Source organism: Sinocyclocheilus anshuiensis, unplaced genomic scaffold (genome assembly GCF_001515605.1).
Source record: "Sinocyclocheilus anshuiensis isolate Anshui unplaced genomic scaffold, SAMN03320099.WGS_v1.1 scaffold939, whole genome shotgun sequence".
Classification (NCBI taxonomy): domain Eukaryota; kingdom Metazoa; phylum Chordata; class Actinopteri; order Cypriniformes; family Cyprinidae; genus Sinocyclocheilus; species Sinocyclocheilus anshuiensis.
Window position 1 is genome coordinate 250,758 of NW_015544227.1, and position 13,257 is coordinate 264,014.

The 13,257-nt window shown below is 34.0% G+C and overlaps 1 protein-coding gene across 1 annotated transcript in view; it reads left to right on the forward strand.

Annotated features, from left to right (window-relative positions):
* Positions 1–1,558, forward strand: part of LOC107697397 (uncharacterized) — a 6,406-nt gene extending 4,848 nt beyond the window's left edge. The window contains exons 3-7 of the mRNA XM_016498164.1: positions 221–499; positions 578–901; positions 1,051–1,140; positions 1,263–1,325; positions 1,457–1,558. Coding sequence (XP_016353650.1) covers positions 221–499; positions 578–901; positions 1,051–1,140; positions 1,263–1,325; positions 1,457–1,524 — 824 coding nt within the window. The 3' untranslated portion in view covers positions 1,525–1,558. The remainder of the gene's footprint in view (positions 1–220; positions 500–577; positions 902–1,050; positions 1,141–1,262; positions 1,326–1,456) is intronic.
* The last annotated feature ends 11,699 nt before the right edge of the window (positions 1,559–13,257 follow it).

Below are 13,257 nucleotides of genomic sequence, written 5' to 3' on the forward strand. Positions count from 1 at the left end.
GAAACAATAATGTACAGTATGTGGAAAATAATGTGTTTTTTGAAACTTAAACTGCATAAACACATTTCATTACACCAAATACACAAAATAATGTTCTTTTTTAGCAACGTCATGATCCCTTTAAAAGATTTTTGTTTAATTGTAGAACATCTATCTATCTATGTATCTATCTATCTATCTATCTGTTTGTTCAGTCATTCATTCATTTGATGTCTTCCAGCTCCCATCCGGTCGATCTCCATTGACATCAATCCCTCTGGGCTGATTCAGTGCTCTACTAAAGATGTCTACCCAGCACCGGTGGTGCAGTGGAGCACAGAACCCTGGTTAAGTCCTGCTGCTCTGCAGCCCATCACCCGCATGGCTCCTGGCGGAAAGGGCCTCTTTACAGTGGAGAGCATCCTAAAACAGCAGAACAACAGCCTTGATCATATTTATGTGTGTGACATCACCTCCAAATATGGCACACAGACATGGACAGCTTCATTACAGCTGCAAGGTAAAACTTGATCATACTATAATGTGCATAATGTGTTATAAAGGTGATAATACCAATGTTGTCTCATATACATCACAGAAATTACCGGCTTTGAAGGGAAAGACCTGGTTATTCCATGTAAAGCTCCCAAGAACCTTCAGTCCTTCTCTCTCGTCTGGACTTTTACGGCAGCAAACAAAACCACAGATATCCTCACGTATGACAGCCAGACACATGAATCCAGCAGCTCCTGGGATCACGCAGAACTAGAGGAGGACAACGCATTGAAGGGGGATGTTTCACTAAGCCTGGAGAACCCTGGGTTAGAACTTTCTGGAATCTACACATGTGCCTTCTTAGAAGCAGAGACACGGCATCTAATACAGACCCGTGTTGTTATTACATCCTCCAGACAGGGAAAAGGTATCCACTGATCCATGAACTCATCCATACATTAATTAATCTGTTGGACCAAAGCTAGAACTCATTTCCTGCTAAAACATTGTGGCAGTTTACTTTTTAACAGCAACATCCGTCTTGATTTAACACTTTTCTTCTCTTTTTCTCTGTAGATTTTCTTAAATATAATCTGTGGATATTGGGTATCGTCGCAGGATTAATCGCCCTTCTTGCACTCACTTTAATTATAAAAAGATACAGAGGTAATACAGTGAACAGAACTTACTGTATAATAATTAATCTGCATAATAGTGTTTATTGTTAAAAATACACAGAGTGTAGATATTCAGTCTATATAAATGGTCCATGATGTTTATGTGTGCAGTAAAATCAAAAAGAAATCAAGACAGCACTCAAGAGGATGCGGAAATGCAAAGCATGAACCCAGGCACTGTCCAGTCATCTTTTATTTTTTATAATTAATACATAACAGAACACATAAGTTCCCTGCTATTTAAAAACCATGTCAATTTAGATTAGAATTCTTGCAACTGAATGTTTTCCTTTTGTCTTTCATAGACAAAACATCAGAAGAGCCACAAGCAGGAAATAAACTTATGACACAGCCTTCAGGTTCTCACAGTTAGCCATGGAAAGAAGAAAGAAGAATATTATGAGAGAGAAACCAGTATGAGATAAAAGTTGGAAGACCAGTTGATGGGACTTTATTTCTATACAGTCTTCTTTATTTCTTATTTGTGAGAAACAATTTGGAAAATGACATAAGAAAATGTTTAATGTGTTTTTTTAATGGTACTTTGATTACATTTTTTTTTTCCATAATTTATTTTGAAATATAAAATAAAATAAAAAAATATTATTTGTGAAATATTTATTATTAATTTTCCATAAACCTCAGACAAGCAATTAAATTAGTAATTACACTACCATTCAAAAGTTCAGTAAGATACATTTTTCATATATATATGTGTGTGTGTGTGTGTGTGTGTATAAATTAATACTTTAATTCATCAAGGATGCATTGCATTAATCAAAAGTGACAGTACAGATATTTGTGTCACAAAATATTTCTATTTCAAAAGTTATTTTGAACTTTCTATTAATCAAAGAATCCTGAAAAAAAGTTATGGTCTCCACAGAAATATTACATATTTTCAACATTGATAATAATAAGAAATGTTTCTTGAGCAGCAAATCAGCATATCAGAATGATTTCTGAAGGATCATGTGAAACTGAGGACTGGAGTAATGATGCTGAAAGTTCAGCTTTGCCATCATAGGTTTAAATTATAGTTTAAAATATATTAAAATAGAAAAATATGTTTGAAATATTTCACAATATTGCCATTTTTTACTGTATTTTTGATTAAATAAATGCAGCCTGGATGAGGATAAGAGTCTTAACATTAACATGTTGAAATATCTTCTTATTTAGGACTAAAATAACCACAACATGACACATGTGCACAGACCACACCATTCCACACTTTGAGGTTTAAATTCACTGGTTTGTTCTTTTGCCTGGTTATTTTTTCTTCATCCTCTGCTTAACTGTACCTGTTACATGGCCAAACCAGTTCTGGTCACTATATGTCCACTCATGCACCAGCTGGTTAATCATTCACTGGTTTAATTGATATGTCCACAAGGGTCTTTCTCTCCCCCTTTCTCACGCGCACACACTTTCAGGACACATGCACTTGTACAGAGAGACAGATTGTGGCATCTCAGTAAATTGAGCTGAACGTGTGGCATAGTCTTGACTGTCATGGACCTGCTGCGTCTGTGTGCCGCATTTGTGCTTGTTCTTTGGACTTGGGTATCTGGTATCATCATTACTAAAGGTAAGGTCACATACACACACATTCACTTTTGATAATGTTTCTCTCCTAAGGGAAGAACAGAAAGAAAAATGACCATCACTGTCTTGTGGGAAAGCCTCTACTACATTTTTTTTTTAATGTTTTAGTTGTGTTTTGAACTATTAAATTTGTATTTAATTTGTATTTAATACGAAATTGTATATAATATATAAAATAAACAAATATAGATATATAAACATTTCTATATATATATAAATAAAAATATAAAAAGTCTCTACATGCTTTTTAATGTTTTAGTTGATATATCATGCATGCTTAACTCCCAAGGTTTTTTCAGAAAAAAATGTAATCTATAATATATGATAGAATTGTTTAATTTATAATATAAAAATATAAGATTAAATTATTTGTACATGTAATAAAATGGACATAAGTGAATCATTTGTAATATTTAAATTTTATGTTTTTATTTATTGTGTGTGTGTGTGTGTGTGTGTTTTGAATCTCCGTCATTTAAGTTGTTCAGCACTAGCTGTTGGCTCAGTAAATGGATCAAAGCAGCACTTGTAGGAAACTCCATTAGTCTCAGATTAATGACCCTTGTGAAAGCGAATAATCTGTGATTCATTTATGAGGAATAGACAGCCTACAATTAAATCACAATTTAAATGGTAGGAAAAACAGATTGTTGGAAAACAGGCTATTTGAACAAAACAACAGGTTAATTACAAAATCATTATGTGCAAATGTGTAGTTTTATTATTTCATAATTTGGCATTGTTTGGCATAAAGTAATTTTAAACCAAGGCAACAAAACAATAAACTCTGATGTGGGACTGATATCTGTTGAGAGTACTAATATAGGTACTAATATATTGAATTTTACATTGCAATTACAGTGCATTAGAATCTACATGACTCATTTGAACACAGTCGTTTACCTTTAAACTGATTTTTACTCGAATTGAGAGATTTTACATGTGCTGGTCTCACTCTAGATGCACATGTAACGTGTCTGTTCTATGAAGACTGCGTGCTGCCCTGCAGTTTCAAGCCCACAGGGGCCGTGGTCATCCACTGGTACAAGCAGCAGATCCCCGTCCACAGCTACTACTACAATAAGGACCAGTACGGCCTCCAGAACAAGCATTTCAGCGGCCGGACCAACCTGTTTAATTCCCAGATCGCACAGGGAAATGCCTCTCTGGTGCTGAGGAAAGTTAAAGTCCAGGACCAAGGGAGGTACAAGTGCTACACCAGCACCAGGAAGGGAAACCAGGAAACCTTTGTTAACCTGGGGGTCAAAGGTCAGTAACAGGGTCACAGGTTTGTCATATTTTTGAGTTTGCTTGGGTTATTTGGGTTATCTGTAGCACCTACTGTTGATCACCTACTGTAAAATTTATTTAGACATTTTTATTCAAGGAATTTCAGGGGGCCACAAGAGGGTCCTAGGGGGTCTGTGGAATAGTTCTGAGAAAGATGTAAAATTAAAAATGAATAATACTACAATTTTAAAAATAAAAGTTAAAATTTACTGAATCTAATAGATACTGTTTCATTCTGGTAATAATAAACAAATGAGATTATTCATAAAGTATTTTATTCTACTGATAAACGAGACATTTATTAATTATTAAAACAGTATTAATTTAATAGAAGGTTATAGAAATAATAGATATTAATAAAAGTCATATTTTTTTCAGATATACTTTTATTTGGCAAATAGTATTTATTTTAATATTGTCAGCTTTTTTTTTTTTTTTTACACATTTTACTTCAGCTTTGTTTATTGGTTTTAAGCACGAAAAAGTGTTAACAACAACAAACCACAGATAAATATTTGATACAAATTTAAAAATATTTTTATACTGTAAACATTAGACTTCATACAGTACATGAAAATATATAGCTACGATGAACATTTTGTCCAGGTTTGTTTATTGTTTTATATAAAATTGATAACATTAACACAGCATATATAAATATTTGATACATATTTTTATACATAATGAAATATTAAAATATACTCTGTTATTGTAAAAAAAATAAAAAAATAAATAAAATTATATTAATCACAAATTATTTAATGCTATTTAGAGGTAATGCACAAAAACAGTATTCATTTAGTATAAACCTATGTTTAGATAATTTAGATAATCTTACGTTTTGATCATTTTATGTGGTGCATCTTCTGTCACGCTCAGCTCTGATCCAGTTTGTGAAGCTTGAGATGGTTGAGGAACGGCTCATCTGTCTGTCCCAGAACATCTATCCAGCTCCTGAGGTCACGTGGGTCACTGATCCCCCTATTGACACCAGAAGCCTCCAGAACTTCACTCGGAAAACATCAGACTCAAAGGGCCTGTTCACCATCGAGAGCAGTATCAGTGTGATAGGCAACATCTCTGATCATACTTACTTCTGCTCTGTTGTGTCAGCGGATGAAATGCAGGTGTGGACTGCATCACTGCATCACCAAGGTAACTACTTACTGATACACAGACTGTCAAGAAAGGTGTTTGTTACAATTTTTTAAAATCTCTTTTGAATGATTTGAATCTTTCAGATAAGTTATTTGGCGAGGAGGGCTCTGGACTCCTGGTTCCCTGCATGGTGACACAACCTTGTCACAATTTTACCCTCACTTGGACCTTCATCAGAACCACAGAATCCATCGTCATCTTCACTTACGACAGCCGGACCCGGCGGATCGCGAACCTGTGGGAAAGTAAAGCTGAACTCGACATAGATCAGGCTCACTTAGGCAATGGTTCCCTTCATCTGTTGAACCCAGACAGCTTAGGACACAGCGGTGACTATATTTGCACATTCTACGGCTTCCAGATGAGACATCAAGTCCAAACTCACGTTAATATTACAGTTCGCGTGACTGGTGAGATTAACTTAATGTCAAGTCTTTGAAAGATGGGCACAGTCATTTAACTTAATGACTATATTGAGTGTTAATTCATAATACAATGTTTTTTTTGTTTTTTTTCCAGATGATGATGAGCATGACTGCAGGAGGTCATGGTGGGGAACTGCTGCATCTGTCTTCATATTTCTGATCACTGTATCTGTAGCTCTGTCGCGATGTTTTAGATTGAGAGGTAATTAAAAAAAAAAAATTTTTTTTATAATATACCAATATATTATTTAAAATAATATATATTTTATTATGCATTGTTTACACAAAATATGTAATATTATCATATATGACATCATAATAATATATCATAAAATGTTCTAATATATTTTGTGTAATATTACATGAAATAATATAATATGAAAAGCAATTTCCATTTAGCTTTTACTTTATTATAATACAATTTTTAAATATACTGTATATTTTGATAGTGGTATATATTATATATTATAGCAATATATTATTTATAATAATTTATATTACACAATTAATATTTTCACACAATATATATGTAGTATTTATCATATTATAATCTATAAAATATAATATATTTTGTGTAACATTTTTGTATATAATAAATTTATTTCACCATTTTGCACAATATTTATGTATAGGTATAATATTAATATATAATATAATACATATACAATATGATAATATGTTAAATAAAATAAAACATTTTGTGTAATATAGCACAATACATGATAAAAAGCAGTTTTACTTTAGCTTTTACTTAAGGTACATTGTCTCTTTCAGGTGAACAACCAGTACACAGCCATTCAGACATCAATAAACGAATCAGATGTAGCAACAACACCGGTAAATAATTATCCTCATTCATGCATTCATACGGAATGCAACGCTCTCTAATATCCTTTATTCATTTTGGCAGAAATCCCGCTATTTGAGAGACAAGGACAAGACGAACCCAAGCGCAACAGTTTGGAATCAGTACAGACAGACATTTACAGAGCGCCGTCCAACACAACACCTTTTGAAGCATCCAAACCACTCAAAGAACATCCTGACGGCTTCAAGAACGATGCACCAACAGAGAACAGTATGATAAATACATGCATGATTATTAGTGATTCCTCTACACCTGACACACCAGCAGAAAGACATGATTCCAGGCCACAAACATCAACCGGTGCTATCATAACTCTATTCACATCTGAGATGAATACACAGGCATCTGATGATAAAGAAAATGAGAGAAATGAACTTGAATCTGAATCACACCCAGCAGATGGAGTAGAGATTGAATGTACCGTGATTCAGAGATTTCACAACAAATGTGAAACTGCCACACCTGAGCTCTCACAGATTAATGGCTTCAGGTGATTGGTATTAATTCGATAAATTGAAATGGTGCTGACTTGTTATAATACCTAGATTTCAGAGCTCACTCTTGAAATACATGGCATATGGTAAGATTAAATAATAATGTTAAACTCATTTGAGGAATATGCAACTATAGGCCTACACCTTAACCCTCAAAATTTCAAACTCAGTAAATAAAATAATTTTAATGCGAAAAAAATGTTCTATGATTATATGTCTTGTGTATTATATAGTTATATAGTGCATATATAGTGTATATAGTCATATGTCTTGAATTTACACAATCCTCACAGACCTCCTAGGTTAAGTTAGATAAAGCCTATACAATTAGCCATTTTTTTATTATTATTATTTGTAATTTGTGGTTTATTTATCTCAATTTAGAAAGTGGCAGTGTGAACAGATTATATGATTTATGTGAAATATAAATAAACGTTTGAATGTGATATGTGCCGCTCCATAACCAGCAGGTGGCGATATTTCTGTTTGCGTAAATATTTCTCTGTTTTAAATCTGCTTAGCTTATTTTTGCATATCTCTCGGTTTAAAAGCGTGATTCTTTTCTGTCAGAAAATAATAGGTCAAGTGTTTGCATAATATTTTAAAGAAGACGACTATACTTTGTTTTTAAATGTATTAAAATGCTATGCTACTCACGGCCTTAAAACTAGGCTACTGTCACGTAGTTGAATAATGTAGCCTACAAATTGTGCAACGACGTTTGTCATAACTTCAGACTGTTTTAAATCTCTTAGGATTTTTTTTTGGGAAAGGGGCTGATCCCTTTTTTTACGGTGGCCGAGAGAGCTCAACGCGCTGCAATTTAAGAAAACACATGCAAATTGAAAAAACACCAGCAAATTAAGAAAACATCTTCATCAGTTTGACAACACATGCGCTGCAAATCCTCACAACACATGCAAATGAAGAAACGCGCTGCAAATAGCACAGACCACAACGGAAATGTTTCAAGGGGACCCAACAAAGTGACGGACCCGGCTGGGATTTGCTTATTGTGCAGTGGCTATTGGTCAGTGGAAAAGACAAAGGAAAAATTGAAATCGCATCATATGACCCCTTTAAAACCTTTTAGCGGGCTTCTCCTCTAGTCATATTACAAAATGTACTGCAATAATTTATACTAAAAATTATTTCTTATCTTGACAAACATATATCGTTGGAAAGCTCTGAGTCTTAAGGTTCTATATTTTGTAATATTGTGACAGAAATCTATAAAATTGTGACAGGAAAATACATTTAAAAATACAATGGAGTTTGGGTGTCACCTGGTGGCTATTTTTGGTATAGTGCCTACACAAAATCTCAGGAACCTCAGTTTTTGAGATATCACCTTCAAATTTGGAACATAACTTAGTTAGACGTATGACTTTGATTTTATAGCAATTTTAGATTCCAAATTGTTTTGTAAAATATAATTTTTTGTATAAAACTTCGTAAACATGTACAGTACATTTTTACATTAAGCTTAAACTTCTATAACTTTTTTTCACTTTCATTTTATTTTAAATACTCTCACTTCAGCACTTCACTTCACTTCTGCTGAGTGTCTTCTATAGCCACTCCTAAATGAATCCTCAGTGGTCAGGTGGTACGGCGGTCACATAGTACAAGTAGCTCTCAGAAAAATGCAATCTTACAAGCTGTAATTATGAGTTCTTCAAGGACATGAACGCTTTTTACATGTTGAAACCTCAAAATTACAGTAATTTAAAGTAATTTTGATGTTCTTGATTCAAAACTCCCTTGGTACCAACTGACCTAATATCAAATGATAATTGTTTTCAGCAGAAGTTGAAATATGATGTCTTGCACAGCTTAAAGCAATTTTAACTCTTACATCCAGACACGAGGAAAACAAGGATTTAGAGATTATCTCAATATAATGCAGCAAGTCATGCCAAAAGTTTCTTTGCTCGCAACCATTGTTGTTTCACTGCTCACCCAGAAAGAGCGTGACTTCAGAGGGGGTTTTTATTCACGGTCACATGCACCATGGCTGATGGAGCTGCTAAGATATCACCCCTCTTTTAGCCTATTAAGGTGATGCAAGTCTTCCAAATACATAGGTGTTCAAGATCAGCTTTGGGTGTATTCTTTATTATTGCGGAGAAAGTGAGAGGGAGTCAAGTGCTCTCAGCTGTTTCTGATCCTCACTTCCTCCCGAAGGAGCAAAAGGAAACACCCCAAAAACAGCCAGCTGGAGAACAAGAGGAACAGCCTTGCTGAAATATCCCAGAGCAGAACTGCTGTGCTGCTATTTGTAATACAATTATAAGAAGACCTAGATAAACATTTTTGGGGGATTCTATTGTCTGACTTCATTGTATATTTCAGGTCATTCGGACAGTTCTTATATTACATATATTTGTATTACATATATTTATATTTTATACAATATTATTATTGGTACTTTTGCTGGACAGCCCCAGTCCTCATTTACTTTCATTATATTAAAGTGTCCCGGACCCTCTTAAAAAAACACACCTTTTGTGTTTCAAAGAAGAAAGAAAGTCATACAGTTTTAAAACATCATGAGGGAAAATAAATAATGACAGATGTTTCATTTTTGGATGATCTATCCCTTTAAGTAATCAGACTGGTGGTTGGCTTGATTTTTGGGGTTTCTGTGTTTGTTAATGTTGGCTGCCAGTCCTGTGCCTCCTCAACGTTTTAACCATGCTACTTTCTCTGTTATTTATTTGTATGTTCCCTCATGACTCTCAGCCTGGCCTCTTTTCTTCCTTTTCCCTCTGTCTGTCCCTTTCTTGGTCCCAGAAGATCTTATGAAAACATTCCCCCACAATCTTTTCATGTCCTCCTTCTCTCATAAACTGAGACAACCTCCCTTTCTCTAAAACTGCTACTTTGTCTCTGATTATGTGTAAATGTATGCAATCTGTGAATTAATTTTATTCTGAGTGAATGGGAGATCCGCTAAACCAGGGCTGTCCAAACTCGGTCCTGGAGGGCAGGTGTCCTGCAGAGTTTAGCTCCAACCCTAATTAAACACACCTGAACCAGCTAATCAAGCTCTGAAGTATACTAATAGCACACTTGAATAAACTTTTTTCGTAAGGGCTGCGCTAAACCCATTTTCCAAAACCGTGAGAGTGTAAAGGGTCTTTTTCTCAGGCTGCATTAAATGGCTAATAAAAACCTACTCCAGCATCTATAAAACTTAATCACTTCTCATGACTCAGAAGGGTTATGATATTTTACTGCAGCAGTACCTGAGTTAGATGAGTAAATCCATCATTTGAATTGTAGATTTGTTTTTAGCTTGTCTTAAGTTTGAAAGCATAGAGCTTTGTACAGTATTAGGAGTTATATAATACCTGGAGAAAGCTATCAGTTAGCATTACTATTAACATCTCAAAAGTAGAATATAATCACTATATGCTTACAAACATTCTTCAAAACCTTTTAAATGTTTGTTCATCAGAAAAGAATGATATGAGAGTTTAGAATGACATGAGAGTGAGTAAATGACATTTTATTTTATTAATTTTAGGGTGAACTGTCCCTTTAAAGTTTAAACAGTGCTTGAAACTCCTGCTATTATCCTTAGGAAACCCTGTTGGATTTAATTGACAGTGGGCGTGGCCTGAAGGTGTGGTCGGCCACACCCTACTTGATCAGTCTTGGTAGTGGCTTTATTACTTTGATACCTCTAACTGAAGGTGAGTGTGTCTTGAATATATATTTAAATTATCTGAATATTAGAGGTAATAAGACTTGTTTTACTTGTTTATGCAAAAAGCATGAAATATTTTACTGTGCCATATATGTAGTGTTATATTTTAGCCTCATGGCAACCTTGCTGCTCTGAGACCATTAAAGTTTCCAGACTGAAATACTCTTTCAGATAGATTGGAATAATGTAGCACATAAACTGAGGCCATGATGTCTGAACTAAACTTGAGTTTGAATATGGACCCTCTCACCACCCGCTGAGTTTAATACCAGTTATGTAATATGGGGGTTTCCAGAGTGGCGTAGTATATTCAGTACTGTAAAAGAGTACAGTAATGTGATGACAACATAACAGCATTTTGTTTCAGTGCTTCTGTGAAAATTACAATCAAAAGAGCAATTTTAGGAGCAGCTTTGTTTCTGTGATAAAATTGACTAACATCTGTCATCATGATAACACAACATGATGTAAATTGTATAACTGATCTCAGGTAAGAACTGTGTCTGTAACCAAGGATTCCATTAACTGACTATTTATTTTATTTATTTGTTTGTTTTATTATTTATTTATCTGTATATTTATATTATATTATTATTATATTTTTTGTAATTATTTTTTATTTATTACTTATTTTATTTTATATGTATTTACTCATTTTTATTAATTTATTCAATAATTTGTGTGTTTTTTATTCATTTGTTTATTTATTATTCAGTTAATTTTGTTCATTTTTTTTATTATTTACTTATCTGTATATTTATATTATATTTTATGTATGTATATGTAATTATTTATTTTATTACTTATTTTATTTTAATATGTATGCACTTATTTTTTTATTAATTTATTAAATCATTTGTGTATTTTTTCTTCTTTCGTTAATTGATTCGACTAAGATAATTATGCTCACTTAAAGAAACTCTGCTTTAAGGTCTTTTACTTTATATCACAGAAATATCACAAATTGGTTTTGAGGATGCAGAGTCGCCACAGGATGTCACCGCTGATGGTCCAGGGATCCAACCGCACCACTGTGTCATCACCAACAGTGCTGGAGTTACTACTTTACACCCCAATGGAAATATGTGCTGTCTTGATGGAGTTCAAGTCACCAAGCCAGCAATGCTCACTCATGGTAATACACCGTAGTTTTAGCCTCCCCTTAAAAATTGCATTTATAAATCCCTTACTGTACTGTTACAGTAACTAACCACTACTGCCCACTTGCTATCATTGCATCAATAGTGCTCTTTCATATCTGAAACTCCCCAGAGGTTATGGTTATAAAGGGAGGTCAACTATTTGATGTGGGCATGTCTTATTCGGCCACTCAGCAGGTTCTGTGGATCTAACCTTGCTTGCTTACAGCCTCAGAGAGAAATCAAAACAAACAATGGCATTGAATAACTTCCTGTACAGCAATATCACTCAGACCTGACACACCACAGGAATAACATCTCTTGCCCTCTCTCTCTCTCTCTCTCGCTCGCACTTTGATTTTCTGGCATATGTTTAGCAGAGTCTATTAAAAACTCTTTTTCATTCTCTCTATCACTGTTTCTGGTTTTCTTCCTGTGTTGCTGATCAGAGTGATATGAGATCACACTTTTCCGTGTGACTCCAAACTTCCAGAAAATGTCTCCGTGTTTAATAGTTAATTGGTCACACACCCCTCCTCCTCCTCCTGTGTCTTTCTCAATCTCTCATTCTCCTCGTATGACACTACTCTGCAAGATTATTCCCTCTCTATATTTTTCTTAAAGGTCAGTAACTAACTATGGGACTCTACAGGTGCATCTCAATAAATTAGAATGTTGTGGAAAAGTTCATTTATTTCAGTAATCTGAAGTACTCGGGTAAACATTTACAGTGCTTGGAGACGTCAGAAGATGTTTATAGGCATAAACAGATGGTGAGACTCCCATGCATATTTTACACATTAGAGACTGCTAGATAAAGACATTTCCAAGAGTACTTGCTGTTTCAAGCATCCCCATCAGGCCAGTGCTTTCAGTATTATTTTTATACTATAATATTATTTATATTTTGAATTGGCTTTTATTTTTAGACTTTCAGTTTTAAATTTAATTAAAGTTTTAGTCAATTTGTTATGCGCTTCTGTCATTTTTAGTAGTTGTTTTAAATATTTCTATATAGCATTTTTAAAGTTTTTTTTTTATTTATATTTAATTTCATTCACCAAAAACAGTTTTAATAGTTTTAGTTAGCAATAACAACAGTGCATCAGGCTTGATACGGCATTTCTGTTGGTTCTCTCCTCGGCTTGCTGTTGTGATATCTGTTTGTGATTTTGACCACTACCTGGCTAACAAGTGAGAAAAAGATACAAAACTGCATCTGGTATGGATCTACAGTTTAATTATATGAGTATTTGGAATGAATACGAAGAATTGTGTATATTCGCATGTGTTCATATTCTGCTGTATGAGCAGTGTTGGGGGTAACACATTACAAGTAACGCGAGTTACGTAATCAGATTACTTTTTTCAAGTAACTAGTAAAGTAATGCATTACTTTTTAATTTACA